The sequence below is a fragment of the Phyllostomus discolor genome, chromosome 6 (assembly GCF_004126475.2).
Source record: "Phyllostomus discolor isolate MPI-MPIP mPhyDis1 chromosome 6, mPhyDis1.pri.v3, whole genome shotgun sequence".
Classification (NCBI taxonomy): Eukaryota; Metazoa; Chordata; class Mammalia; order Chiroptera; family Phyllostomidae; genus Phyllostomus; species Phyllostomus discolor.
In genome coordinates, this window is record NC_040908.2 from 49,058,375 (window position 1) to 49,085,887 (window position 27,513).

At 42.5% G+C, this 27,513-nt stretch overlaps 1 protein-coding gene across 1 annotated transcript in view; it reads left to right on the forward strand.

Annotated features, from left to right (window-relative positions):
- TGFA (transforming growth factor alpha) overlaps nucleotides 1–27,513 on the forward strand; it is a 101,739-nt gene that overhangs the window by 60,500 nt on the left and 13,726 nt on the right. The window contains exon 3 of the mRNA XM_036028104.1: nucleotides 19,962–20,082. Within this exon, the coding sequence (XP_035883997.1) occupies nucleotides 19,962–20,082 (121 nt within the window). The remainder of the gene's footprint in view (nucleotides 1–19,961; nucleotides 20,083–27,513) is intronic.

A 27,513-nucleotide genomic window follows, 5' to 3' on the forward strand; every position in this document is an offset into this window, starting at 1 on the left:
TCACATCAAGGTGTGACTTCTGCATAAACAAAAGGAAGACATACACCACAGATTATTTTTATATATAGTTATTATTTGTTATTTAGCTCTTACTATTTTAAAGATCTCTTACAAGGAAATAAACAGGAAAGAACATGGGTAAAAGGTATAAACAGCTAGTTGACCAAAGTTAAAATACAATTGCTAATAATCATATGAAAAAACATTTGGCATCATAAGTAATCAAGAAAATGCAAATTAATATACCTCCACGATATTGACAAAGAAGGAAAAGAAAGATAATATTCAGTACTGGGGAGGATATGAAGAAATAAATATTCATCTCCTCTTTATGAGAATATAAGTTTTATGAAGGTCCTAGCATGCAGCTTGACAATATGTCTCAGAAGTCTTAGAAATGAGCATTCCTTTGTTACACTGATTCTGATCCCAGGGAAATGATTATAACTATACATGAACAACTATCGATGTAGAAGACATTCAGTTCTATATTGCTTATAAGAGTGAGATGTGGGGAAGCTATCACAATGTCCAACAAGAGAAAACCGGGGAAAGAAAATGTGTCAGTAGAAAACTGCAGCCATTGAAGATTACCTTGTACTATAACAGCTGCTGAGTTGGGGAAAGGTCCAGAGTAGTATCATTTTATTCCTGTTGGGCATAAATGAGAGCACAGAATAAAGGCTATCCTCCAAAGTGCTAATGGTAGTTATTCATGAGTGATGGGGTGACAGGCAACTTACTTTTTTCTTCTTTCTTTGTGCTTTTCTGTTCTCTCAAACTTTCTCCTTAAACATATGCTGCTTTTGAAATTTCAAAAGTTCTTAAATTGAAAAAAAGAAAGGCAGGGAGTGCCGTTGTAAGAACCTGGGTGGGATTACTCAGATGATTTTGAGAGATTGTTTAGACGCTTCTGGTTGGGGTCTGGTGCCACCAGAGAAGTGCACCATAGGGTGCCTAAACAAGGATGAAAGGAAGTGAAGTGTCCTGCCCTTACTCCCTGGGTCTCCTTCCCACAAGGGCCTCAGTAGAATAGATCTAAATGTTCATTGTTTCACCATCTATGGCTACAGAGGACATTTATTTTTTGCCATGTTGTTTGAGGGCAAAATGTAGACCTCTATTTTATATGAAATATCTCAAAAATGGATACATACAAAAAAGGTATACTTCAGTGGGCAGTAAAAAGCAATGACTTCCTGATTTTGCAGGCTAGGAAAAATACATTCAGAACACATTAATTGGGAGACTTCGCTATGTGAGCTTTTGCCTTTCAAATTCCATCTGCTTTGGACAGTAGAAGATTCAAAGAGTCCTGACTTCTTGTTGAAGGGTATGATGTTAACCCTGATGCAGGGAGTTAGTAGGTATCTGATTTTTCTTGACCATCTTTCTGAGACATGGTGGAGAATGGCCAAGATAGCCACCAAAATGGGATTGTTGCCTATGTAAACGTTATGTATATAACTATGACCATGGCCTATAAAGATTCCAGCAAGAAATGAATGCTAGCATGTAAAGACAGAGAAGCAAAAGAGCCACCCAGCTGATCAGTTTGTCCTTAAACTGTAATTTAGGGGAGAGATAATGACTGAAAAACACTGTCAAGCCAGATGCTGTGGAGAGAGTGACAAGTACAGTTTGAAGAAAAAACTAAGCAGCATTCAGCCCTTTGGACTGATTCTCAGTTCTGTTATAATACTGAATTTATTTTTAAATTTCACAAACCATTAAAGGAGGCCATAAAGTTATGTTTATCAATTTAGGAAGGGAGAGCTTAACTTAAGAAAGAATAGTAATGATGCAAAATACAGCATTACTTAAGACCTTGGATAACTATAGATTTTGAGCTCACATTGGGGGCAATAAATAGATTAAATTTGACAATTTTAATCCAGTGTATGTGAGCTTGTTAGGAAAATGTTTTTGAAAGAAACTGAAATAAACAGATGAGCCCAGTGAGCTGAATGGGGGATTCCAAGACCCTGTGGACATTGGAGACTTGGTGGGAAGGAACATCCCTGGGAGAATAGCCTTGTTGTGGAGTACATGAACTAGGGTTCTTTGATTGTAACTGACTAACTTGAATAAAAGCAACCTTGTTGGAAGGTGGTTGGAAGCCCACTAAATCAGCAAGAGAGCTGGAAAATTGTACTTGGAAATGAACAGTAATGAAGGTGGCTCCAGAAAACTGGGAAATGGGAATTACAGAATTCCATTTCAGAACAGGAAGTGGCTGAACATGCCACACTGGTCACACATGAACTCCACCCACATTATCTCTTTGTCTCAGGATTCAAATTTTAGGGAGAGAGGACAGAAGGCAGGGTGGGGCATCTGTGGCTATAAACCAGGGTAAACTCATGCTGGGAAGGTAATTCAAAAAACAATATAACCAAAGACACTGAAATTGAGAACAGGCTGACAGTGACCAGAGGGGAGAGGGGAAGGAATTTCAGGGAAAAAGGGGAAGGATTTGCAGGAACAAGTATAAAGGACACACGGACAATAACAAGGGGGGGTGGAAACGGGAGGGAAGTGAGGAGAGCTGGGGGGAGTGGGCTGGGATAAGGATAAAAGACAGAAAACTGTACTTGAACAACAATTAAAAGATTATATATGTGTGTATATATACATATATATATATACATATATATATATGTATATATATAGTGACAAAAAATATCTGGGTGCTGTTAGGAGGGCCAGAAATGTTTGCCAGGCAGCCCTAAATCATTGAGCACAAGCTAAGCAGAGGTGTGGATATTTGATTCAAGATGAAAAACAGGAAATATCAAGAGTAATATTATCGTGGACCAATTTTGTGGATAGATGGTTTATCCAAGTAATGAATATTGCCTGGATCCTGATTACAAAGTAGTCATAAGGATAGAATGTTGTTTGACAGCCAATGTCAAACTGATACATTTTCTGGAAATCTTAGCATGCCACAAATTGAACACCTAGAAAATTCTTTACATACCTGTTGGCTGTGGTATTACTCAGAAGCAGAGAAGGCAACAGGGTCATCTTTTTTTATGCAGTCTTGATAACAGGTTGGTATCTGTATGTGTCACTTTAAAGTTTGTAATAGTAAAAGAAGGAAACACTAGGCATAGTGTCACTTCAGCAAAGCAGAATGTACAAAAATTCAGAGGAAAATCAGATGTGATTCATTGAGTAGGATTCTAAAAAAGAATATGGCCTGAGAAGGTTGGAAAGCTATGAGTTTGGTTTCCAATTTATTGTCAGATGGTGCATGAGAAAGGCAATAAATAAACATTTAAAGAAGACCCAAGTGCATCTGTAGAGGGAGTTCCCTGGGGTACCATTTAATAAGCTGTGCAGAGAAGATCAGCATAAAGAAAGACATGTCCCAAGAGGTAGAACAACTGTACTGAATGGCACTTTGTTGAGTGAACAAGCATGCCAGTGCCTCCCTGGGAGCAGGTGTGCTCTGCGGGCTGGCAGGTGTTTAGAGAATGTCAGGAAAACCGAAGCACAGAAGAAACTGAGGATTGCCCACATGGCTATTGAACACACACACACACACACACACACACACACACACACGAGCTTTTTAAAGCTATATTTGAGAACAGACAAGTAAAAAAGGAAGGAATAAGTTAATTTCTTGGGACAGATGGAATAACATTAGTGCAGAACCAGGAAAAGACTACTACTATAATTTCATTTTTATATTTTCTGTCAAGAAGGATCTTCAAACTACAGGAAATAAAACAAACATAGTAAAATAAGAAATAGAAGGACTAGCAAGGATCCTAGTAAAAAATCACCTAATGCCATAAATGAATTTATTTTCAAGGGTGCAGATGAATTACAACTCAGTATTCTAAGAAAACTTATAGCAAAACAAAAATAGAAATAAAAACCTTCCCATCCTTATTGGTAATTCTGTTTATAATAATAAATATAAACAATGGTCAGAGAGTGGAAAAAGACAAATAAGTTTCTGACTTTAAATGAGTAAAAACACCTGATGATTCTTTAGAATATAGAAGATAAAACTTGATGATACTCCCAGGAAAACTCTATAGCAAATTATTACAGCAGATAGAGAATGAATACTTAGGCCCCTGAATAAATTCACCAAAATGAGTTACAGCAGAATAACTTTATTTCTTTTTAAGCATTATCAGACTGATAAGGGAAATGCTACCAGGGTTAAGCTAATACAATGTGATTTCAGGAAGGCACATGATAAAATCAAAGTAATCAGTAAAACCAAATGAAGAAATGTGAGTTAAAATAATGGCTGGTCAGTGAGATAGAGTAACAGTGACCTTAAATGAACGATCCCTAGGTATACCCTATCCAGGCTCACCTATGAGCTTTTGGGAAGGGCAGGGAGTTTTTAACCAGGGCATCCCCAGAAAATGTTCACTAATCTATTCATGTTAACCTGGGAGGGGGCCTATAGGGTGTGCAAGTGGATTTGTCCTCCTTTCCTCCTGAAAATTTTATGAGCAAATTGAAGAAAGATATGTAAGGTAGATTTGTCAAATGTAGAGGTGATACAAAGCCCAGAATGACAGCTGAACTATTGTTGAATGATAGAATACTCAAAAGGAGGGAAAATAAAGTATTGAGCTAGAAAGACAGAACAAAGACAACCAACCAGATTAAATTGAACAATGACACATTTAATGGTGTTTAGGTTAAGAATAATGAAGTTTAGTTAGGAAGGATATGAGGCCAAGTTTGATGGCAGTTTATATGGATAAAAGCTAGAAGCTGAAGTTGGCCACAAGCTTATATAATCTAACAAACAGCATTTCAGAACTGCTAGAAAAATTGGTGGAGAATCAGTAGTGTAGACATCAGGTCATGGGAGATGGTATTCCTGCCACACTCCCTCACCATAGCCCAGAGCTGTCGAGTGTCGGCTCTGAGGACACACTGCCTGTTTTTGGATTTGTTTCTGCCTCTTTCTAGTTCTGTGCCTTTGGGCAAGGCCCTAAATCCCTCTAGACTTGTATCCCTCATCTGTAAAGTGGGTAGGATAATAGAACTGTCATAGGAATTTAATAAGATTAATTTAGATGGTACATGTAAAACTCAGCACAGAGGCCAACACGTAAAGCATTTGGTAAACATTTTTGTTACTGGTGTCTCATTTTAACTCTCTAGTGGACTATTTTAAGGTCACTTTAAAAAGTTGGCATCTGAGGTAAAGAGTTTACAGACTTTCTTGCTTAAAGAGCATTTATAGGAACTTGGAGTGCATATTTGTTACTTATTGCTGTGCAACAAATTATTCTAAAATCTAGCACCTTAAGTTAATAAGCAATTATCTCATATGTTCTGAGAATCAGGAACACCTTAGCTGGAGGTCTGGTCCAGGGTCTTCCACAGAGGTTGCTGTTAAGACATGAACCGGGGCTGCAGTGTCATCATGAGTTTCAGTCACAGAACTTATGGCTGGACACCTCAGTTTCTCGCTGTATGGGCCTCTCCACTAAGTGTCCTGATGACCGGCAACGAGCCTCCCCCAGAGCAAGCGATCCCAGAGAGAACAAGCAAGGCAGAAGTTATAGTGCTTTTTGTGACCTAGCCTGAAGGCACATGCCACCCTTATTCTCTCAGTCGCATAGACCAACCCTGAGACAGTGTGGGAGGGGACTCCACAAGGCCATGGACACCAGGAGGTGGGAGTCACTGCAGCCATCTTGGAGGCTGGCTGTTAAAGAAAGGTTATCACCACAAAGACTCAGATTTGGTGGCTGACTGCAGATACATGAAAGGACTATCGTATAGAAGAGGAAGACTTATTCTGTGTGGCTTCCAAAGAACAGAATTCAAGCCAAGCAGTAGAGATTTCTTTAGGGTTTAGTTTATATTATTTTACTTTTGATGGAAAAGAAACATTTCAGCAAAAAATAAGGTCTTTGTTTCTGAACCAGTATGGCTTGGAGAAACTTTAATAGTTAAATTACCTTGATATTTTTGGAATCCTATGTTTCTCCTTTTAAGAACAAGGTTCTGGCTATGGGGTTTAAATCAGAAATTCCCAACTTTTTAGGGGGGAAAGCCTGTAGGTCATGGAAAGAGCAGGAATCTGGGCACTGAGTTTTCTCTTTGGGAATCCCAGGAGACCTGGGAGAGAGGGATGAGAATGCAGCTCTAGGGGTAGCTGGCCAGATAAGGCTCAGACATTCACTGGTGGAAGCCAGCCTACACTTTGAGCATGCAAGAGGACATCTGACACTTTGCTGGGGATTCCCAAATGGGGAACTGAGAGTGCACTTGTGTTTAAAATAGTCAATGAGAACTTTTTTAAATGGTTGGTGGATGTGGTGGGGTGCTGTTATATTGGTCACCCTGTATACATGCAATGTAGAAAATGTACACCAATTTTCCCACACACAAATTCCAGGCACATGAAGGGATACTTGAACGTATGACTTGTGCTCCTCCTTTCCCCCATCTGCCTTTGGATGTTCATTGAAATGAGTGACCAGTGGGGTATGAAACTACTTCTTTTTTTTTCTTTTTTTTAAAGATTTTATTTATTTATTTTTAGAGAGGGAAGGGAGGGAGAGAGGGAGAGAGAGAGAGAAACATCAATGTGCGGTTCCTGGGGGCTGTGGCCTACAACAGAGGCATGTACCCTGACTGCCCTGACTGGGAATCAAACCTGTGATACTTTGGTTTGCAGCCTGCACTCAATCCACTGAGCTACACCAGCCAGGGCTGAAACTACTTCTAATCTCATATTAATACTAGAAGCTCTGAAGAATTTCTGCCACTGAATGTACAGATGGGATTCATCCTGCCCCAATGCAGCAACCACTCCTCCAGGAGGTGGAGGATTGTCATGAGAAGAAATACACCAACAGCCCATTCTTGGAAGGCCAGGGTGTGGGGACGACGGCAGACCATATGGCAGTGGGTCTGGGGGAGGTAGAGCTGGCTCATATCAATGCCCCAGGGAAAGACACCAGTTGTCAGGGCTGCACTGAGTGATGAACTCAGTCAGCTCTTATTCCTGACTGGCATGAGTGTCTTCCAAACAAGGAAGAAGAAAAAATAACCTTCTGGTCCAACAGTTACAGATTCCTCAGCTACTTCAAGACAGTATACTTAAACTTTTTCTTTTCTATTTCTATCTGGGCCTAAAATATTGGACAGAGCCACACAGTCTCTGACAGAACCTTCATAACTCTTCATCATGCTTGACAAAGATTATCCTAGGCCTCCCATCACAGACTTCTGCCTGGTAGTTGATGAGAAAACTAAAGCTAGCTTTACTATGTTCCTGTGTAAGTAACATGTTTTTATTAAGCATCCATAACCTGGATGCGTATGAGACTTTTTCTTTGTAATGAAAACTTCTCAAGTTATACTGAAAATTTACTTTCAGACTTATTCACCTGTTTGTTCTTTTCAATTTTATGTTTTCTTTTTTAATGTATTCTACTATAGCTGTCCTGATTTCTTTTTGCCCTTTTTGCCCTCCCCCCAGCCTATCCCTGTCACCCACAGTCAGTCCCCTCTCCATTGTCCATGTCCATGGGTCACTCATACATTTTCCTTGACTAGTCCGTTCCCCTTCCTTCCACTACTCTCCCTTCCCACCTCCCCTCCTCCAGCTGTCATTCTGTTCCATGTTTCCATGTTTCTCGTCCTGTTTTGCTCATTAATTTATTTTGTTCATTAGGTTTCAGTTATAAGTGAGGTCATGTAGTATTTGTCTTTACTGAGTGGATTATTTCACTTAACATAAGTCTCCAGTTCTATCCATACTGTCAAAAAAGATAGAACTTCCTTCTTTCTGCTGCATAGCATTCCATTGTAAATATACCACAGTTTTTTAATCCGCTCATCTACTAATGGGCACTTGGGCAGTTTCCAACACTTAGCTATTATAAATACACCTGCTATGAACATAGAGGTGCATAAGTTCTTTGGAATTAGTGTTTCAGGATTCTTAGGGTATACTCCCAGCAATGGAATCACAGGGTCATAAAGCAGTTCCATTTTTAATTTTTTGAGGAAATTCCATGCCATTTTGCACAGTGGATGCACCAGTCTGCATTCCCACCAACAGTGCACTAGGATTCCCTTTTCTCCACATTCTCAGCAGCACTTGTTGTTTGTTGATCTATTGATGATAGCCATTCTGACAGGTGTGAGGTGATATCTCATTGTGGTTTTAATTTGCATCTCTCTGATGGTTAGTGATGTTGAGCATTTTTCCATATGCCTATGAGTCATCTATATGTCCTCCTTAGAGAAGTGTCTATTCAGGTCCTTTGCCCATTTTTTAATTGGGTTGTTTGTCTTCCTGATATTGAGTTGTATGAGTTCTTTATGTATTTCAGAGATTAAACCCTTGTCCGATGTATCATTGGCAAATATGTTCTCTCATACAATTGGTTCCCTTTTCATTCTGATGATGGTTTCTTTAGCAATGCAGAAGCTTTTTAATTTAATGTAGTCCTATTTGTTTTCTCTCCTTTATTTCCTTTGCCCTAGGAGATATATTGGCAAAAATATTGCTACATGGGATGTCCGAAATTTTACTGCCTATGTTTTCCACTAGGACTTTTATGATATCATGATGTATATTTAAGTCCTTTCTCCATTTTGAGTTTATTCTGGTGTATGGTTTAAGTTGATGGTCAAGTTTCATTTTTTTGGATGTACCAGTCCAGTTCTCCCAACACCATTTACTGAAGAGGCTATTTTTATTCCATTGTATGCTTCTGCCCCCTTTGTCAAATATTAATTGATCGTAGAGACATGGGTTTATTTCTGGGCTCTCTATTCTGTTCCATTGATCTATGTATGTTTTGCCAGTACCAGACTATCTTGATTACAGTGGCTTTGTACTATAGTTTAATATCAGATATTGTGATCCCTCCAACTTTGTTCTTCTTTCTCAGGATTGCTGAGGCTTTCAGGGTCTTTTTTGGTTCCATATACATTTTGGAACATTTGTTCTAGACCTGTGAAATATGCCATTGCTATTTTAATAGGAATTCAAAATATTGGCAAACTGGATTCAGCAATACATTAAACAGATCATACACCACAACCAAGTGGCATTTATTGCAGGGATTCAAGAATGGTATCATATGCAAATCCATCAATGTAATGCATCACATAAACAAAGTGAAAGACAAAAATCACATGATCATATCAATAGATGCTGAAAAAGCATTTGACAAAATCCAGCACCCATTTATGACAACACTCAGCAAAGTGAGAGTAGAGGGAGCATACCTCAACATAATAAAGGCCATATATGAGAAACCTACAGCTAACATCATACTCAATGGGCAAAAACTAAAAGCATTTCCCTTAAGATCAGGAACAAGACAAGTATGCCCACTTTCACCACTCTTATTCAACATAGTGCTGAAAGTCCTAGCCACAGCAATTAGGCTAGGAAAAGAAATAAAAGGCATCCAAATTGGAAAGGAGGAAGTAAAACTGTCATTCACAAATGACATGATAGTGTACATAGAAACACCTTATAATCTTTACCTAAAAACTACTTGACCTAATAAAGGAATTGACAAAGTAGCAGGATACAAACATTCAGAAATCAGTGGTGTTCTTGTATACCAACAATGAAGCATCAGGAAGAGAAACTAGGAAAAAAAATCACATTTACTATAGCAACAAGAAAAATAAAGTACCTAGGAATAAATTTAACCAAGGATGTAAAAGACCCATACTCAAAAAACTATGGAACACTGAAGAAAGAAACTGTGGAAGATACAAGTAAATGGAAATATATACTTTGTTCATGGATTGGAAGAACATACATCATTAAAATGTGCATACTACTCAAAGCAATTTGTAGATTCAGTGCTTTCAGTCTTAAGGACAAGTCTTTTTCAGCTTAAGAATGTTCTCCTCAATTATTTATTTGATAATGATGTTGACCTTAGTTTGCTTTTTCTTCGTTTGGCATTATTATTATCATCCGTATATTGGATTGTTTAATTCTGTTTTTCAGATTTCTTTTTTCTCATTTTCTAAATTACATTTTATTATTTATGTTACTACAATTGTCCCAATTTTTCCCCTTTGCCCCCTCCATATAGCAACCCCACCCCCCAACACACTCACACAGGTTTTTTTTCTCATTACTTTTGTCTTTATGTCCTTCTGAGTTCTGGGAGAAACTTCCCAAGTCATTTTTTCCATTTGACTGATTTGATTTATTGTAATATCCAATCTGTTGCTCACTGGTCCGTTCAAAATTGGTTGCCATATTTCTTCATCTCCATGCAGCTGCTTACTTAGAGCTCCCTGCTGTCATTTTGTAGATGCAATGTCAGCTTCAGTCCTGAAGACACAAATTAGAAATTATCCAACATCTTCCTCCATTTCTTAGGAGTAGGGAAAGTCATTGGAATTTCTCAAGAATGTTCTTAAATAATGAATTTTTTCATGCTGCCAGCAATTCCTTGCATAATCATCATTACAAAGACAAGACAGTAATCTGATTTTTCTCAGTGCAGATTTAAATCTAGGTTCCTAAAAGACCAGTGTTCTGTAAAATTATAATTCTATCTGTGAGTAAAACAATAAAAAAATAATGTTTAAACATTAGTCATGTTTATAATTTTGTGGGGTTTTAATTTTAAATCATGTTTATTTTCCAACTCTAAAATGTTTGTTTTATAACATTTGAAATTATAAAAGAAAAATGATTGCCCATACCCCACCACGCTTTTAATATCTCAGTGTTTTTCTTCTAGAAGATAATCCAAATTTATGGGCTTTTTATCTACAGGCAAGCAAAATCATCTATATAAAACTCAAACAAAAAAGGAAGTCGAGCTTTTGTCATGGAACAAAGTCCCAACCACAGATTCACATTGATGCTTTTAAGGCTTTTGAGCTTTGCCATAATTTACCTCTAGATGCCTCAGTTTCTTTGCTTAAAAGGAAGAGTATCCTTCATTCATCCAGACTGCATCTGCAGACTGTAAATGAAAAAGCCATCTGTCAAAAGTTCTGAGGGCATAGAATGTTCTAGAAAAACAATTGTAGTGCTTACAAGTACTTAGTGTAGAACGTTTGAAGGGATTATGGCTCAAAGACTCAACAAGAGGAAGCATTTTTTCCTAAGGGTAAATTGCGGGTTTCCTGCCAACCATTTTACCTAACAATTTTGATACTAATAAAAAAAAAGAACAGAGACACAGAGTCTTGCAAAGCCAGGTAGCCAGGGGCTCCAACGGGGTTCTTCCTCCAACAAAGCCAAAACAGAATTCCCCATCCAGCAGGACTTGGCTCCAGTTTCCAGAACCGTTCACGTTCTGGTTCAATGCTGGCTGATGAGAGCCAAACAGAGATTATCCTTGTTTACCTTGTAAACAGAAATTTGAAGTGAATTTGTAAAATACTGGTTGACACCCAAGAGGATGTAATTAGAATAAGGGGCTTTCTGGTTTGAAGATACTAAAGAAAGAAATACTCTGTCTCTTTGAAATGAAATTATTGAATAGTAAAAGAGAGAAGAGATTTGGCATTCAGTCTTCAAAGCAAAATCATGACATGTAATTTTCTTAATTGACTTTTTGCTTAAAATTACTAAGACCACAGCAAGGATAGAAGGCACAACCTGGGGGCTGGAGGACAGTTTGTGAGGAGGAAGAGGAACTCAGTGGGGAGGCAATCATCTATGTCTGGTGCATTTCCCTTCTATTTTCATCTCATTTTAACACATAATGAATCTAAACTGCAGTCTGGGGGCTACTTGGGGCTTTCATGCCCTTCGGGGAGGAAGCAGTGTTACAGGTGGGAGATTGGTGCAGGTAAGAAGCCAACTTGAAATATGTATGCTTTGTATCTTTAGATGAATATGCCCAGACTCTCGTTTTATTCCATACTTCACATGATTTATTTTAGATTCCTAAAGTCTGTTTAATATTTAAAGCCATTTTGCCTTGGGACTTTTAGCTCTTAATTCTAAAATAGCCCTGAGAATTTCCTAGTAATTTCTGATTTGTTTATTCTTTAAATGAAAGAGTTGTCTTAACTGTGGAAGGTGCTGTAAGGATTTCTTTATCATCAACTCATTCATTCATGTCCTCTCTCCTACACACACACACTCCCTCTGATGTGACAATGTGATATATTAGAAAGAGAAAAATCTTTAGAGACAGCCAAACATGAGTTCTGGTTTCAGTTCTGCCAACATTGAACAACCTTAACCTCCCTTGGCTTCACTTTCCTCATCTGTAAGACTGCAATAGTAATGACTACCTCACAGGATTTTTGTGAGGATTAGGTGGAATTCTCTATATAAACTGCTAGGCACAGTGCTTGCAGCTGGCAGACAATGTATTAATAGTAGCTACTATTAATAACAATAGGCATCATCATTCAGAATCATCATAGTCCAGAACCTCAGAAAATCCACATCGGGTTAAAAACTCTAAGTCCAAGAACTTTAGGTGGAACATGAACCTAGCAAAGTATTTCTATGTTCATGCTATCTGATTAGAAAAAGGTACCAAAAATGATGCAGATTCTGCCTTTGCCTTCAAAAGAAGCACAAGGATGAACCCTATTGGGGTCAAATACCACTGGTGACTTTCTCTCTGAATGTGTCTGTTTCTCCATCAGGCACACGTGCTGTGTTACTGATAACCAATACCCTTGTAGGAAAGTAGAAAATATGTTGTCTGCTTCTTTACTGATAACTTTCTTTCAATTTGGTTCCCTAACACCTCATGTCCCTTGGGTTTTATCTGAAAAGAAATGACCTGAGAAAATTAAATTAACTCAGATGTTCCCTTAGGCTCCCCCGGCATCCTGTTTAGTGCTACAAAAGCAATTCAAGGGTCCATTCGAGCACTGCTGTGAGCCAGAAGCTCCCAGTCTCTGGGCATGAGTGCCAACTGGCCCAGAGGTTGGGGCTCTGCTCGGGTAGACTTCATGGGGCAGCCCCCACCCTACTTCCTTCCAGCTACTCCTCAATTAACCATCATCCATTGACATCTAAAAACCTCTTTGTCGTGTATTTCTGTTTTGCAGCCACAACTCCCTTGTGGGAATAATAAGTTCCATATGTAAAGTTCCCCACTCCTCCCCCAGATAAAGTAATACTTCGTCTTTACTTGCCCCTTTCTGATTACCAGAAGCTGTCTGCAAGTGTTCCCCTTCCTCGCTGCCACATGATATGTACATTTGATTACATGCTTTCCCATCACTTGTCTTCCTGGACCTGAACAGCATCCTAGTTCTCTACAGCTCTTTATTCTCTTAAAATCAGAGAGAGCTGGGATAAAATTCCAGTTCAAGTACTTTCTAGTTACATATCTGTTGGCAAGGTTATCCAAGCTTTAGTTTTGTTTTCTCATCTGAAAAGTAGAGACTGGTAATGCTTGCCCCATAGGGTGGTTAGAGGTTTAATGAGGTAATACAGTATCCATGCCCATAATGAGGGTAGTGGGATGGGTAGGGTCTAAAGCCAGTTTAAGATCAGGGAAGGGTTAAGGTCAAATAGGGTCATAATTAGCCAGTATTGGAAAAGATTGCTGAAGACTTAGAAACCCTGGGTTCAGGGATCATGTTATAGGAAAAAAATACCTGTTTTTGAAGTATAGGAGTTACTCTTAGGAAATTGAAAATCTTGAGGTGGAGGGCTGTAGTAACAAAAATGGCACTATGCTCCCCATCCTCATTGAGAGCGATGGCAGGAGGAGTACTACTTCATTACTTTTGTCTTTCATTGCTTCACTGCAATGAAAGTCGCCTCTCTCTTACGCGATGGTACTGTGAAGCCAAACTGTTTTCAAATTGTATTATATCTATTCTTTTGAAAGTACTCACTATTCTTGGTTTTCACAATGAATGAGTTGAGTGATTATATTTATCTCATTCCACCACTGCACACACATCCCCAAAACAGCAAAATGGAGTTCTCCTTGTTGATAGGTAATCCTTGAGAATAGGGTGAGCTTCCTACCCGCTGCTATAACTGTGCCTGGGATGACTTTTCTGTACTCATCTGACTCCCGCTGCTTGTTTGAAAACTGCTCTCTTGCCCTCTGTCCTCTCAAGCAGCCTCGGGAAATGCCCTTATTGATTAGCTTCCTTGACAGGCATTCCTCTCTGGGGTAAAGGTCAGTAATGTTGCTACACTCGGTACTGACAATGCTCTTCCTCTTTGGGATCACTTATAAAACTTCTCAGCATTCTTATTGTCATTCCACCCCCACCCCCCCGCCCCCAAATGCCTGGGACCAGGGTGCCTGCTCATCAGTTTCTATCTGGAGAGGTTCCCGTGCTCTACACTACTGATTTCTCTAAGTTCTAGCTTAGCACTTCTGCCACCCTGTGTTATCCCCTTTGTACCAGCCTCTTCTTCACATGCTGGCTAACTGTGGAGGTTTTGCATTGTCTCATGTGAGCTTGGAATTCCATCCCTGTAAAATGGGTCACTGGTGGCCTGAAGCGAGCCCAGTCCATGTCCCAGAAGTGAGGCTACAACCATGTGTAACTCTAGCCTGGCCCTGCAGCAGAATGGCTGCCTTGCCAATGGGGAGCATCAGAGTGCAGATGTCAGCTGTGTACACTCCCCTGGCGTCACCAGGGGCTGCTTGCTGCCTTCCATCTTCGTTTAATTAATCTACTGCCTTTTCTCCTAGACATTCCAAAAGCATTAGTTGGCTTTGCCATTGTATTGTCTAAGAGAGAAAATATTTAGTCCCAGGTCAAAAACCTTGTCTACTAAAGTTCCTACTAAAAAGTCAAGTGTTGTTAATAAATTGTCAGAAAGTCAGCCATGATATTTGAAGAAGTAATGAAATGGCTAAAAATGATGTAAGCTTCCTACAAGTTCGCCACTTCTGACATCTGGACAAGAACGTGAGGAGCCATGGCTTCAGCCAGCTCCCATCCACCAGCACAGCAGAAAGTCCAATTCAGGCTGCTTTAAAAAGGGGGCAATTGTACTTGGTGGTGTGGATGCCATTCTCCAGGGAGCAAGGCTGTCAGAAGGAGCAGCCTAGACGACTGCCTCTCCAGCCCTTCTGAACTGGAGAGACCCCTCCTGTGAATTGAATCTATGGTTTCTGTGCCCCTAGATTGCCATTCCAGATCCTCTTCCCACGAGTGAAGCTAGTCATCAGGCCCTGTTAGTGGATCCATGGTCTCCAGGTAAAGCTTCACAGCTTCCCTGGACAACAGTGGTGTCTATAAGATGTATGCTAAGTTAACATGTTGGAGAAGCCTCTCGTAAATTTCAGAGCAACAGGAACTGAGCAGCTTTGAAACTCCAGTTGTTGATGGGGTCGCTATGAGGTCTGTTCTGAAACCTGGAACATTTGATTTTCCAGTGAGCCCCGAGTGCTAATCAGACTCCATGCCTGGAGGAGACGAGTACAGGGTCGAGAGCCCTGGGGAATGGGGCCAGCCCTCTGCCCTCAGTCTGGGCTCCATGGGGGCCTCCTTGGATTTTCCCCATTGACCTCCACTGCCTTCCTTTTCTAAATGAGTGTGGTATCCCCTTTTAAGTGTCTAGGCCTTTCCTTGCTTCACTTGAAATTCCTTGAGTTTTCAGAAAGAAGGGAAAGGAAAATTAAGAAGAAGAAAGGGAAAGAATGCAGGAAGGTAGAGGAAATATGGGGGGAGGGAAAAGAGACAGAGAGGCTGAGAGACTCATTCTCTGAAAAGATGCTGGGAATTTGGGGATTTCACCGTAAAGGTCATTTTACCTGTTACTGAGCAAATCCTCTACCTGTTGTGACCACCTACCCTGCCTGGATTCGTGAGATGCTATAAGAATAGCACCTGGCACTCAGAACATGGTAACCCCTCTTCTCCCTCCCCTCCCCAGCCTTCCTCAGAGTCCTTTTCCTCCCAGACTTGGTGAAGCTCTGGGAACATCTAGGGATGGTTTTGTCAGCCTGGCCTGACCATGGTGCAATGTGCATCTCCTTTGCTGATTCAGGTGGTATCTGAGACAACCACCTTTAAAACTCACAAAAACAAGAACAGTCATTCCCAATGAGAGCATTATGATGTCCTTTGCACTTTGCAGAGAGCTTTTAGGGGCATTCGTCCACAAGGCTACCCAGGTGCACTGAGGGCGGACAAGCCCCCTGCCACTCCTTGTCTGTGGCTGGCTCACCCTGAAGTGGCACAGTCAGAACAGAGGGCCAGAACGTGGCTCACCCTCGGAACTGTTGTTGGTGCCCTGTCCCCTGTCCGCTTCTCACATGCAGATCACATCCCCCAAAGCTGCAGAATGTGCTGTTGGAAAGAGAACCCACCCCTGATATCTCACACATTGAACTTCTCAGGGTTAAGACCAGGACTGCACCCTTTGCAGAGTGTTGAACTAAATGCTCACTTTTAAGATGTTTGTGGTTATATCAGGGGAGAAAAACACATGTAACAGGACAGAAACAGTTAAATTTACATAAGTATGTACATGGTGTACTTACCTAGTTCGAAGCAGTAGATTAGAGATGAATTTTATTCTAAGATGCTTTTATTCTACATTGTCATTTACAAAAGTTTTCTACACAATGTGTCACTTTTGTCATCAGGAGAAAAGATATTAAAAATAAAGTATTTTAGTTATTTTGATAATCACGTAGCATCAAGCTCCCTTGGTCTCTCCTTGGCACCTTTGGTTGTATCAGAAAGATGAGCTTATAGAGGACTAGGAGCTCCCGTCCTCACCTGGTCTGGACTGCAGAGAGCAAAATCAGCACCCTTAGCTGCCATCACTGTGACTGTGGCATTGAGTTTCCTCAACAACTGGGCTTTTTGGCTTCTTAGTGAGCTGTGTGAAGGGTGGAGACAGTTTCCCTCGGTGGATGCTTCTGCATTGTCTTTGAGGGAATGTGAAGGGTGTCATCCACCATAGCACGTGAAGTCCTCTTCAGAAGCAGCTGCAGAAGAGAAGCTGTTCTCTGACTTGGGCAAAGCTGAGCCTGTCCTACATGTGCAAAATGGATGCATTTCTATCTAACGAACGGTGTGCATCCTTGCTCAGACTGCTAGAAGACATAGAGTTGGGTCCACCACTTGGCTTCCGTACATGCATGTGATTTTCTGATGCTTGTCTTTGAATATAAACCAATAACTGACTTCTTTGTTCTTTTCAATCCTTACCTTTATTTTCCTTTGCCCAGATATCTCTATTCCTTTCTCACTACCTGATTCCATCTCCATTTCTTTCTCTCTCCCCGCAACCTCCCCTGCCTGTCTCCCTATCTCTCTCTCTGCTTTGTATGTCTCTGTGTCTCTCTCCCTCCTTCCCTTTTCCCTTCCTGTGTGTGTCTCCTCTCCCTGCCTCCCTCCCCATCTCTCTTCTTCTCTCTTTCACACACACATACACAAAATCTTTTCCATTTGTGTCCTCTTTTTATGGTACCCATGTTTATAAAGCCTGCTAAGTCATTTATGAAAAGAGATAAAATATAAATACATAAGACAGTGACGTTGAGTCTACCCCTCACCAGTATTGGAGAGTATTGTTCCCAAAAGACAGATCCAGAGTTTTTCTTTCAGTATTTCTATTGACATGACACTTTACCACAAAAGAACTTGCTTCAGCAGATCTCTGGCTTTAGTATCACACAGGAGTTTGAATTTCTGAAAGATGACCTGCTTCAAAAAGGATCCCTTTGGGGGCCCCTGTCATATTCCATCTCTGAGAGGCCTTTGTCTCTACACTTTTCTTTGTTGTTGTTTCCTGTATAATACAAGCCAATGTCTCAAACATTAACAAATTTCCCAGAGGGCAAACGGTACTGTACATGAAATCTATCTCATAAAAGCATCTAGAGAGCATGCCATCCAGATTCCTGGGCCCTACCCCAAAGATCCTAATTTGGTAGGTCTGGTGTGGGGCCATAAACTTGGCTTTCTAACACACTTCAGGAACATGAAGCCACTGGTCCACAGACCACACATTGAAGAGCCTAGCTCTAACTCCTGGTTAGGTACTCCCTCTAGCCATTTAGAGGTGGTTGTCTAAACAGCCTTTTGTAGAGCTTATCAAAAGCCTTTTTCAAAGTCTAAATCAAATCAGATCCACAGGGGCTAGTCTCTAGCCCCTTCATCTTGCCATGTTCACTCCCTGACACATTTAGTGAACACAGAGAAGCCAGTTTTGTGAATTATAGCAGACCCTTCCGGTGTCTACTGGCAGTGAGTGGCCAGCCTGTTCATCAACCACCCAGGCCTGGGACTCGCAGCCAAGGCAGTTGGACCCCCTGTCCTGGAGACTGCTGCTGGCCAGGGACATGCTGCAACCAGGAGGAACAAGGCTGGCAGCAGCCCTGAGTGGATGTTTCCACCTGGCTCTGGGCTTCCTGTTTGTCCTCACATGTGAAAGTACCTGTCATTAAAGGCTAATGGGGACACTTGAACTTTTAGTCACACTGTACTAAATTTATGGAGGGAAGGGGAGATTATGTACTATAGTGGCCTCATCACATGTGGGATTTCATCAGCATCGTGGATTGTCAGTGATGATAACAGCAACACTAACATCTGAGTGGTAAATGGCAGGCAGTTTGTTGAGTACTGTACAGATCAAGCTTTGCCTCATTCAGCCTGAGAGCCACCCATAAGTCAGGTGGACTACTGATCCTATAGAAGCCCAAGCAGACTAGAAAAGTTCAAGTACTTCTTCCAGGTGGCAGAGGCAGGATTCAAATCCGTGTCTCTCTGCCTCCCAAAGCCCATGTGCATAACAACCACTGAGTGCCATCTCACCTTCTGCATCAAATATTCTAATGTAGTTTTAGCCTCTGCTTTTTCCACTGGGTTATGAGATTCCCAAAATTATGACACTTCTAGAAGCAATTCATGAATAGGAAGGCAGAAGTGTGAGTTTAATGTTCAGTGGTGGTCTAGAACCCCACAATCTGAGATGGGCTGCCTTTTCTCAAAGAGCAAGATCTCCAAGAACATCTTTTCCAAAAAAGTTAGTGAGAAAGACCCACTGCTCAAATACCTAAAACACAAGCATAAGAGGACCTTTCGAAAGAAGCAATGGAAACTACATCTACCATGCCATCTTGGAATAGCTACCATATGTGTCAGGTGTTATTTGGACAAAACAAGGCTATTGGAATTTAATAAAATAAATCCAAAGTGATGCCCTTTGGGCTGATCCACAGGTCTCTTCTTGTATTTTTCCTTACAATGCTCCTGGATGGCTATTTTCATTCCTGTATGAAAGCCAAGAAAGGAAACCCCTGAGAGATTTAGCAGTGTCCCTGGCTCTTAAGAGTTATGGGTGTCAGGGCCATGAGTAGGACTGGTCTCTGCCCCCCAACTCTGTTCTCGCTCCCTCTTCCCCAAGCTTTCCTGTTACTGCCTGTGCTGCCCCCAGTTGGACTATGTGCCTCAGGTCACCTTCATGGGCTAACCATGCCATGCCCACCACACCAGAGAAGCCCAGCTACCCTCTTCTTGCAGAGCCTTCCAGACTTCTCCATGTTTGTTTCGGCAGAATCATACCATACAGACCATCTTGGAAATGCGTCTAATTTTCAGTAGTGTATCATGAACATCTCGTTACATCATTAGTGCAAAAGCATCGGTTTAATGGTTAGATAGTACTCTTCTGGTTTCTCAGATTTCAAACAGATTTTTATGAAGCTATCTTTAAAAAAAAGATCACCGTCACTTTGCAAAAAAGCAAAAATAGGTCACTTTGGGATGGCAGGCTCTGAATAGTAAAACAGCTCTGGCATCTCTGACTCACACAGAATCTTGTGGAGAGGTTGTTTTGTTTTCTACAAAGATAAATGAATAAATAAAGCCCTGATGGAAAGCACGTGGTATAGGAGTTGCTAGTCCTGGACTGGCCGGTAGAAGTGAGAGCTATGGAGGGACCAGAAATCCCAGCCCTCAGGGCTCTGCTCCTCCAGACTGGTGGGGGCGGGCAGGTATATCTTCCTGGACTGTGGATCTGAGCCAAATGTCTTTTCTTTCCTCAGCAAATCCCCCCATGGCTGCAGCTGTGATGTCTTATTTTAATGACTGCCCAGATTCCCACAGTCAGCTCTGCTTCCATGGAACCTGCAGGTTTTTGGTGCAGGAGGACAAGCCAGCATGTGTGTAAGTATCCCCTGGTGTCCTGGTGTCCTGGTGTCCTGGGGTTCTGGAGCAGGGGCGGCCCAGTAACCAATTAAAAGGATGTTTACCTCCATGAGGCATGCCAGAAGCCCCCGAGACTCCTGAAGCCTAGCATGTTGGAGGATCAAAACCCAGCTGGTGAAAAATTCAGGTTCCAGGGCCCCAGCCCAGAGCCACTGAGGCAGGACCCCTGGGGGCCTGGAGCCTGGAGGTCTGCATTTTAACATGCATCTCACATAAGTACTGGGTTCGGCAAAGTCTGAAAATTCCTGGATTCAAGTTTAATTTACTACTTAGAATTTCTGGAGGGCAAGGCACTGAGTTGGATCCTTAGAGTAGCCAGAGTCTCTACGATGAAGTCTCTGCCCTGTAGCACCTTTACATGCAGCTAATAACATAAGTGGGAATGTATGCAAAGGGGTTAGTGTACACAAGCAGCAACAGAACCAGGAGCAGCCTAGTATAAAGGATGTGTGCCAGGGCACAGTGGTTTCCACAGCAGGCTGAGCAAAAGCCCCCTGCAGAGGCTTCTTAAAGTGTACCTGAGCCCCACCCCAATCTTCCAAATCAGAATCTGCAGGAATGGGACCCAGAGTCGCATTAGTTGAGAGCCACCAGCCATGGTCAGCCAGACTGGGGGAGAAGGGCCCTTGAAGAAAGCTTCCCAGAGCAGGTGCTGGGGGTTGGCTGGTGGGGAGAACAGAGAGGTTACTCCAGGCCTGAGTGTCAGGGACCTGCTATCCCCAGTCAGTGCAGCTACAGCAGGCAGGAGACGAGGTTGAAGATAAAGGAGAGGCCGGAGCCTGCTGCAAGTGAGCCTTTATTCTGGTGGCAGTGGGAGCCATGTCAGCTTTGCAAAGGGATGTTTTAAGAAAATTAATCTGTCCGCACCAGAAAGCTATTAGGTGGCCCTATACTCAACATTGGCACTATTGACATTTAGGGCTGGATAATCATTTGTCATAGGGCCTGACCTGAGTACTGAAGGATGTTAGCGGCATCCCTGGCCTCTACCTACCAGGTGCCGGTAGCACCACCACGCATAGTCCTGACAGTCGAATATGTCTCTGGATATTGCCAAATGTCCTGGTGGAGGGATGCAAAATCACCCGCTGCCCTCATTAAGGACCACTCATCTGTATGAAGTTGGCATTTTATAGGTCAAAAATGGTTGAAAGTCCCCAATTTCATGGGGTCCAACCTAATAGTACCAGCAAATAATACTAAATGTTAATAAAAGATAACATTTATTGAGCTTTTGCTCATGCCAGTCACCATTCCAAGAACAATACATGTGTTAATTTATGTCATCTTCCTAATGTTCTCATGAGGCAGACACAGGGAGGCTGTGCCCAGGCTATATACCAAAGTTTACATTCAAAACCAGACTGGCTCCTGAAGCTGAATCCATAACCATGATGCTTAAGAATATCAAATGCATTAGCCCAAGAGAAACTGAGAACCAAGAGAGCTTGTGGCAGCATGCGGCAGTGTGTGGGGATTCCTTCTCCCTGAAGTGTGGCTGTGTGGGCCTGAGCAGCCCTTTGGGGTGCCTCTGAGCCTCACCTGGAGAGACACACTGGCCACCTTCCCCCTGGAGGAAGGACTGTGTGATGCTCCCAGGTCATGTCTGCAGAGCTAAGAGCCCCTCCCACCCCATAAATACAAGGTACAATGATGATGATAGTCACTGTCATTATTCCTTATTATCATTCTTATTGAAACACACATAGGGGCCCTGGGGGACTGATGGTGTTGTTTTTGTCAGCAGCCCAAGGTCATTGTGGAAAAACACTGGCCCTGGAGGAAGTGCCGCCTCTTGGCCCAGATATCAGGAACACTCCCAGTGTAGCAGGCAGAAGGCACTCTCCCCTCCAATAGCACCCAATGTTGGGACCTCGGGAGGCTGCCCCTGGCTGTTCATTGAGAGGACCCTCTTTGGAAAGAGAGGGCAAGTCTTTGCTGAGTTCTGATAAACTCTGTCCCAAGCTCAATTTTTTTCTCCTCAGGTGCCTTCCCCACCAGATCAGGGGCTGGTGTAAACCTTCTGAGAGTGGGCAGCCTCCAGCGTGGGTCAGCAGATGAGCCAAAGCAATAACTTCATCTGTGGCCAAGACCCTCTTCACTGGTGGAAGCCTTCTGTTGTTCTCAGTCTGGATCCCAAGCCCTGCTCTTGGCTCAGGGAAATACTTATCCATCACATTTACCCACCATTACATTTTGATCATCAGGATGACTGACTGGCTGTCTCCTCCATTCACATTATAAATATCACTACACAGTAATTTCTCAATATAAGCTGTAGCTAGAGCCAGGCATGGCCCACAGCACTCCACATACAGTGGCTCATGGAATCCTCACAGCTCCCCTCTCAAGTAGGGATTCTTGCCCTTATTGTATAAATGAGAAAACTGGGCCAACTCAGGGAAGTTAAGCAACTTGCTTGGAATCCCAGAGCATCTGAAATTACTAGGCTCTTTGGTTTCTAGGAACGGTGTTGGCACCTTCCTGCTGCAGGTAAACTGTCTGCCAAAAAAGGTCAGGGTCGTTTCCAGGCTGGTTGCCCTGACCACAGACTTTTAAGGGGTCCCTGTGGGTCCAGTGTGGGGTCTGTGGAAATAGCCAAGACAGTTTCACAGTTTGGAAAAGGTGATTTCCTGTGGGGAGGCACAGCCCCACAAACAATAACCACCTCTTTACCTCAGTTTCCCCCCAGATTATGGGGCATTCAGCCCACTGACGTGTTTTATGTGGTGGTAAATGGCAATCTGCATCGTTCTTTGGTGGTTTTAATTAGTTGTCAGTGTTTTGGAAGTCAGGTTTCACATCTCCATGCAGAGGCCCAGGCTCTCACAAACACAGGTTCTCCGGTTCTCCAGTCTCCACTTTTACATGACATGAGCTTGCTGATAGGCTCACCCAGGACAGGACCACATCTCACACCAATTATATGTGTAGTACCTAGAAGAACATTCTAATTAATTAATTCCCACTAGACCAGAAACTCAGTCTCTACAGAGAAAGCAGGACATCCCCTCCCTGATCTTCATACCCGCCCCAGCTTTGGGAAGCCAACACACACATTCTGGTCAGTAAAACTGACACACCTTGCAGTAAGGCCTTGTCTTTCATGGCCCTAGAAAGAAAACCCACAGTAGCCCAAGATGATAGTCTCAAAAGAGGGAGTTCTTTCTAAACTACTGTCATCCTGAAGAACAATAGTCTTTCCAGAGAACCTCAAATGACACCTCACACTAAAATACAAGGTCAAGAAAAAAAGCTAAAACAAATAACTAGTCAGATAGCCAAAGGTAGTGAAAATTGTCCTTAAGCATTTGTGCTTCAGATGAACCCTAGATTGTATTTTATGTCTCCCTTTAATAAAACCCTGCTGGTACCCAACTACATTAGGGAACAAATGGGAAAAGAATTTCCCAAGACAGTAAAGCCATAGAAATCCAAGCTGAAGACTGGCTCACTGTATTTTCCCTGAGGCAGATTCCACACTGCCTGCAGAAGCCTTCAAACAAAGGAAAACAGTTGAAGGAAGCCACCCTGGCGACAAGTTTTAAGGGTTCCAGTGTTGGCAGCCAGTGGCAACTAGTTTGAAGTTTCGATAGTTTGAAGCTTCTCACCTGTTCAAAATGCTCCTCTGTGACTGAACTCCCTGGCTTAATGTTTTCCCACAGCAAAGTGTGAAAACAAAGTACCGTCTGCCAAGGAAAACATTCCACATGGCCCTGGCCACAGGGTGTTCTGGTGGCATCCGAACAGAGTCAAACACCCAGAGAGAGGTGACCGCTCTGTGTGATCAGGAACACATCTCCCATGAGATCAGGGTTGAGAGGTTTTCTTGTGGGTGCTTGAGCCACTTTATGTAAATCAACTCTCACTTCAACAACCAGCAGGTGGTGGGGCCCAGAGGTTAGGAAGTTATGGCATCACTATCATCCCCATGTCTGGAAAAAGTGTGTGTCCTCATCCTCTCTCTATCTAACCCACCAAAAGCAGATCTGAGGGTCACAAACCAGGCAGCCACCACAGCCGTTAAAGGCACAGCTTTGAAGGTCAGACAGACCTGAGTCACTTCTACAAATGACTTAGCTCTTCCATTAAGCTTCAGTTTCCTTTTATATAAAATGAGGACACTCGTACTTCATAGGGTTGTGATGAGGACCCAGTGACCGTAATGCTTGCAGAGCTGTTGCTGTTCAAAACAACAGACCCTGACTAGACCAGTGAGGCATTAAGATTGTGTTTCTCAGTCTCACTGGTCACATTTCAAGTACTCAATATCTCTAAGTGTCTAGAAGCTACTGTATTGGATGACATAACTAGAGACTATTTCCATCATTACAGAAAGTTCTATTAGACACCCAAGCCCAGTTCCCAGCAAAGCATAAGAGCATTTTGCATCAGGACCATCCCCATTGTGATCAGGTCATTGTTACTGTCACCATAGCTGAATGACCTTGAAAGATCTTGCTGAAAGGAGCAGTGAAAGTCAGGTAGACCTTGGAACTGGGGCTGTCCCATGAGGCCCGTGGGTCAGAGCTGCAAAGAAAGCCTTTCCTCCATCTGGCTCGCTCCTCCCCAAGCCCCAGGAGCGGAGAGGCTATAGAACCTGGTGAATCTGGTTCTTAAGAGGCTAAGAGTAGGTAAGCCCAATACAGATGCCCCTGGGCTCAGGGGCCTCACTCCCACTCGAGCCCTGTAGATTTTCTCCACACTAAAGGCAAGTTGGTATAAACATGTTTCTGAAACCAAACTCCTTGGCCCTTGGTCAACTTGGTCCTTGGCCCCCATATTAAAGAGTCTGTCTTGGGACCTATGCCAAAAGACTTGGCTAAAAATCAGAGCATTAACCTCCTGCCAGACAGCACATCATAGTTTATGAAGACAAGGTCTCCCAAGAGCCTTCAAAATGCTCCCATCCTTTATTCACATTCTCAGCACTTAGCCCTTCCTTTGTGCCAACCACTTCACAAGCTATTAACTCATTTAGTGCTCATAACAACTATGAAGTAAGTATTCTGTCACATTTTAAAGTTCCAGAATACATGGCACAGAGTGACTAAGTAATTTGTTCGAAGTCACACAGGCATTAAGTGGGAAATGGGATTTGAACCCAGGATAGTTTGGCTCCAAAGTCTGTACCATGCTGTACCAACTTGTGGGACCCTATCCTGCAGAAATAATATCAAATGCAAAGAGAGATGTGTACACAGAGATAATCAGAGATAATCACCTGGCTTTAGGTACGATCTCTAAATTGGATCAGTCTAAATGATAAGGGTTCAGTGAAGCAAACCATGCACATAAATTACTGTACAATCATTTTAAAGGACTTTTGGAGAGTTTCAAATGACAGTCAAAGGGTGAAGAGATGTTAAGTGAGAATCTGATACAAAAGTATAAAAAATCTCAACTATGTTAAAAACTACATAGGAGTCGTCTGGAAGGAAGCATGTTCATTGAGCTGCCATTTGCGGAGGTAGAATGTGCACCAGTGTGGGCTTTCTCATTTCTTTTTCTTTCTGCTTTATAGTAACTAATGTATTTCACAATGTGCATAGAAACACTCCTTTTCTAGTTGGGGAAATTCTTCCTTAAGAAGAACATTAAGAGCAACTCTATACGCATTATCATATTTCTTTAAAATTTGAAAAGGGCGCTCACGGGGAACCACATGCACAAGGGACTTAGGGAGGAAGCCCAGCGGCTCCATAGGACTGAAAGACCCTCAAGCCCCCAGCAGAGGAGAATGAAAGACACATCATTTAATTCTTGTTAAAACAGAGAGTCCTACAGCCACAAAGCTTGCTCCTAAGAACTGCTCCAACCTCCAGACTTAATCAGCAACAAAAATGAAAAGGCCTCAGGGCCCCCCTGGCTGGAGCCTTTGATCTCCAGCTGCAAACTCCCTTTGCAGCTCAGGCCACCTCCTCACCCTCCCAGAGCTACACTCTTTCTTTTTCATGCACTTCCTCCGTTTCGTTTTTTATTTTGGGAAAACAGCCTGAAAGTGATTCCAGAGCCTCCTTTTCAGCATTGTGAAGACAAAACAGCATTCCAGAACCTTGTGTCTGGGAAAACCCACTCTAGACAGATGAAATTGAATGGTCAGATGATATTTTTAAAACAGTCTTACACATTTCCCATTTCCCTTTGTGACAGATAAAATAACCTCTATTTGGTTCAGATTCTGTCTTAAACAGGGTGTAGCATCTTCTGTTTCTTCTGCACTTGATATGAGGGGGCCCATTTTATAGCCACCACCCTGGGGAAATGCCTAGAGAGAGGAGGGGAAGGTGAAAAAGGAAGGGAGGAAGGGAAGTAGCAGACTCTGAACTGCAGGCCCTTGATTCTGTGTATTTACTTCAGTGATAGTTCCACCTCAGCAGTTCTCAGGCCTGACTGCACATTGGAATCACCTGGGTGCACAGAGCAATGGGATGACCATTTCCTGGGGTGTGACCGTGTCCCTGGCAGTCTCCAGAGCCTCCCAGGTGATTCTAATGTGCAGCCAGGTGGGAACAAGTGCCTGCCTGAGGTAAAGGAGAGGACAGCAGCTGTGTCAAGTGTCACTCATTTGTGATCAGGTAAAGTGACTCTTCCCTTCTTTGTGTAATTTTTACCTAAAGTAATCAGCTTCATTAAGTCTAATATTAGAAAGTTGGGATGTTTTTTAAAAATATCAAAAAAAATAGTCGCCAAACGTTTTCTTTTTTCCCCCAGTCATAAGAAGCAGCCAGGAAGCATCCCTATTATTAGAAATGATTGGGGTGGAGAAAGGACCTCCCCTCAACCCAAGGCCAGAAAGTCAAAATTGTGGTTCTTAACGTTGGCTGCCCAGTAGAATCGCCTGGGAGCTTTAAAAATAGAAATGCTCAGGCCCTGTTCCCAGAGGTTCTGATCTAGTTGGTCAGATTTGTTTTAACCTTTCCAGGTAATTCCAATGGGCAGTTAGAGTTGATGCCACTGGTAAAACCTTCATGGTGGCTGTCAACTCTGCCTTCATCAGAATTACCTTTGGCCTTTTCTTTAAAACACCCAGACCCCATTTTCATAGTGGTTTTGATATGGGAGGCCTGGGGAGAGGCCAAGCCCGCGGGCCGCAGGCTACTCTGCCTTCCAGCTGCATTTGGGATGCTTGGGGCTAAGATTTGCTATTCTCAGCGCTCTCAGAGGCCACGGCCCAGAGTCTCACCTATGAGGCAGCCACTCAGGTGCCACCTGTGCCTCATTGGGTAAGTTTTCATTCAGAAGCACGTTGAGCTCCCTAATTCAAAGAAACTGAGATTTGAGTACAGTGGAGCCTTGAAAATCCCCCACCCTCTACACAGTCCAAATTCCATGTATTAACTTTTGACTCCCCAAAATCTTAGTTGCCCCTGGGTATCTGCAGGGGAT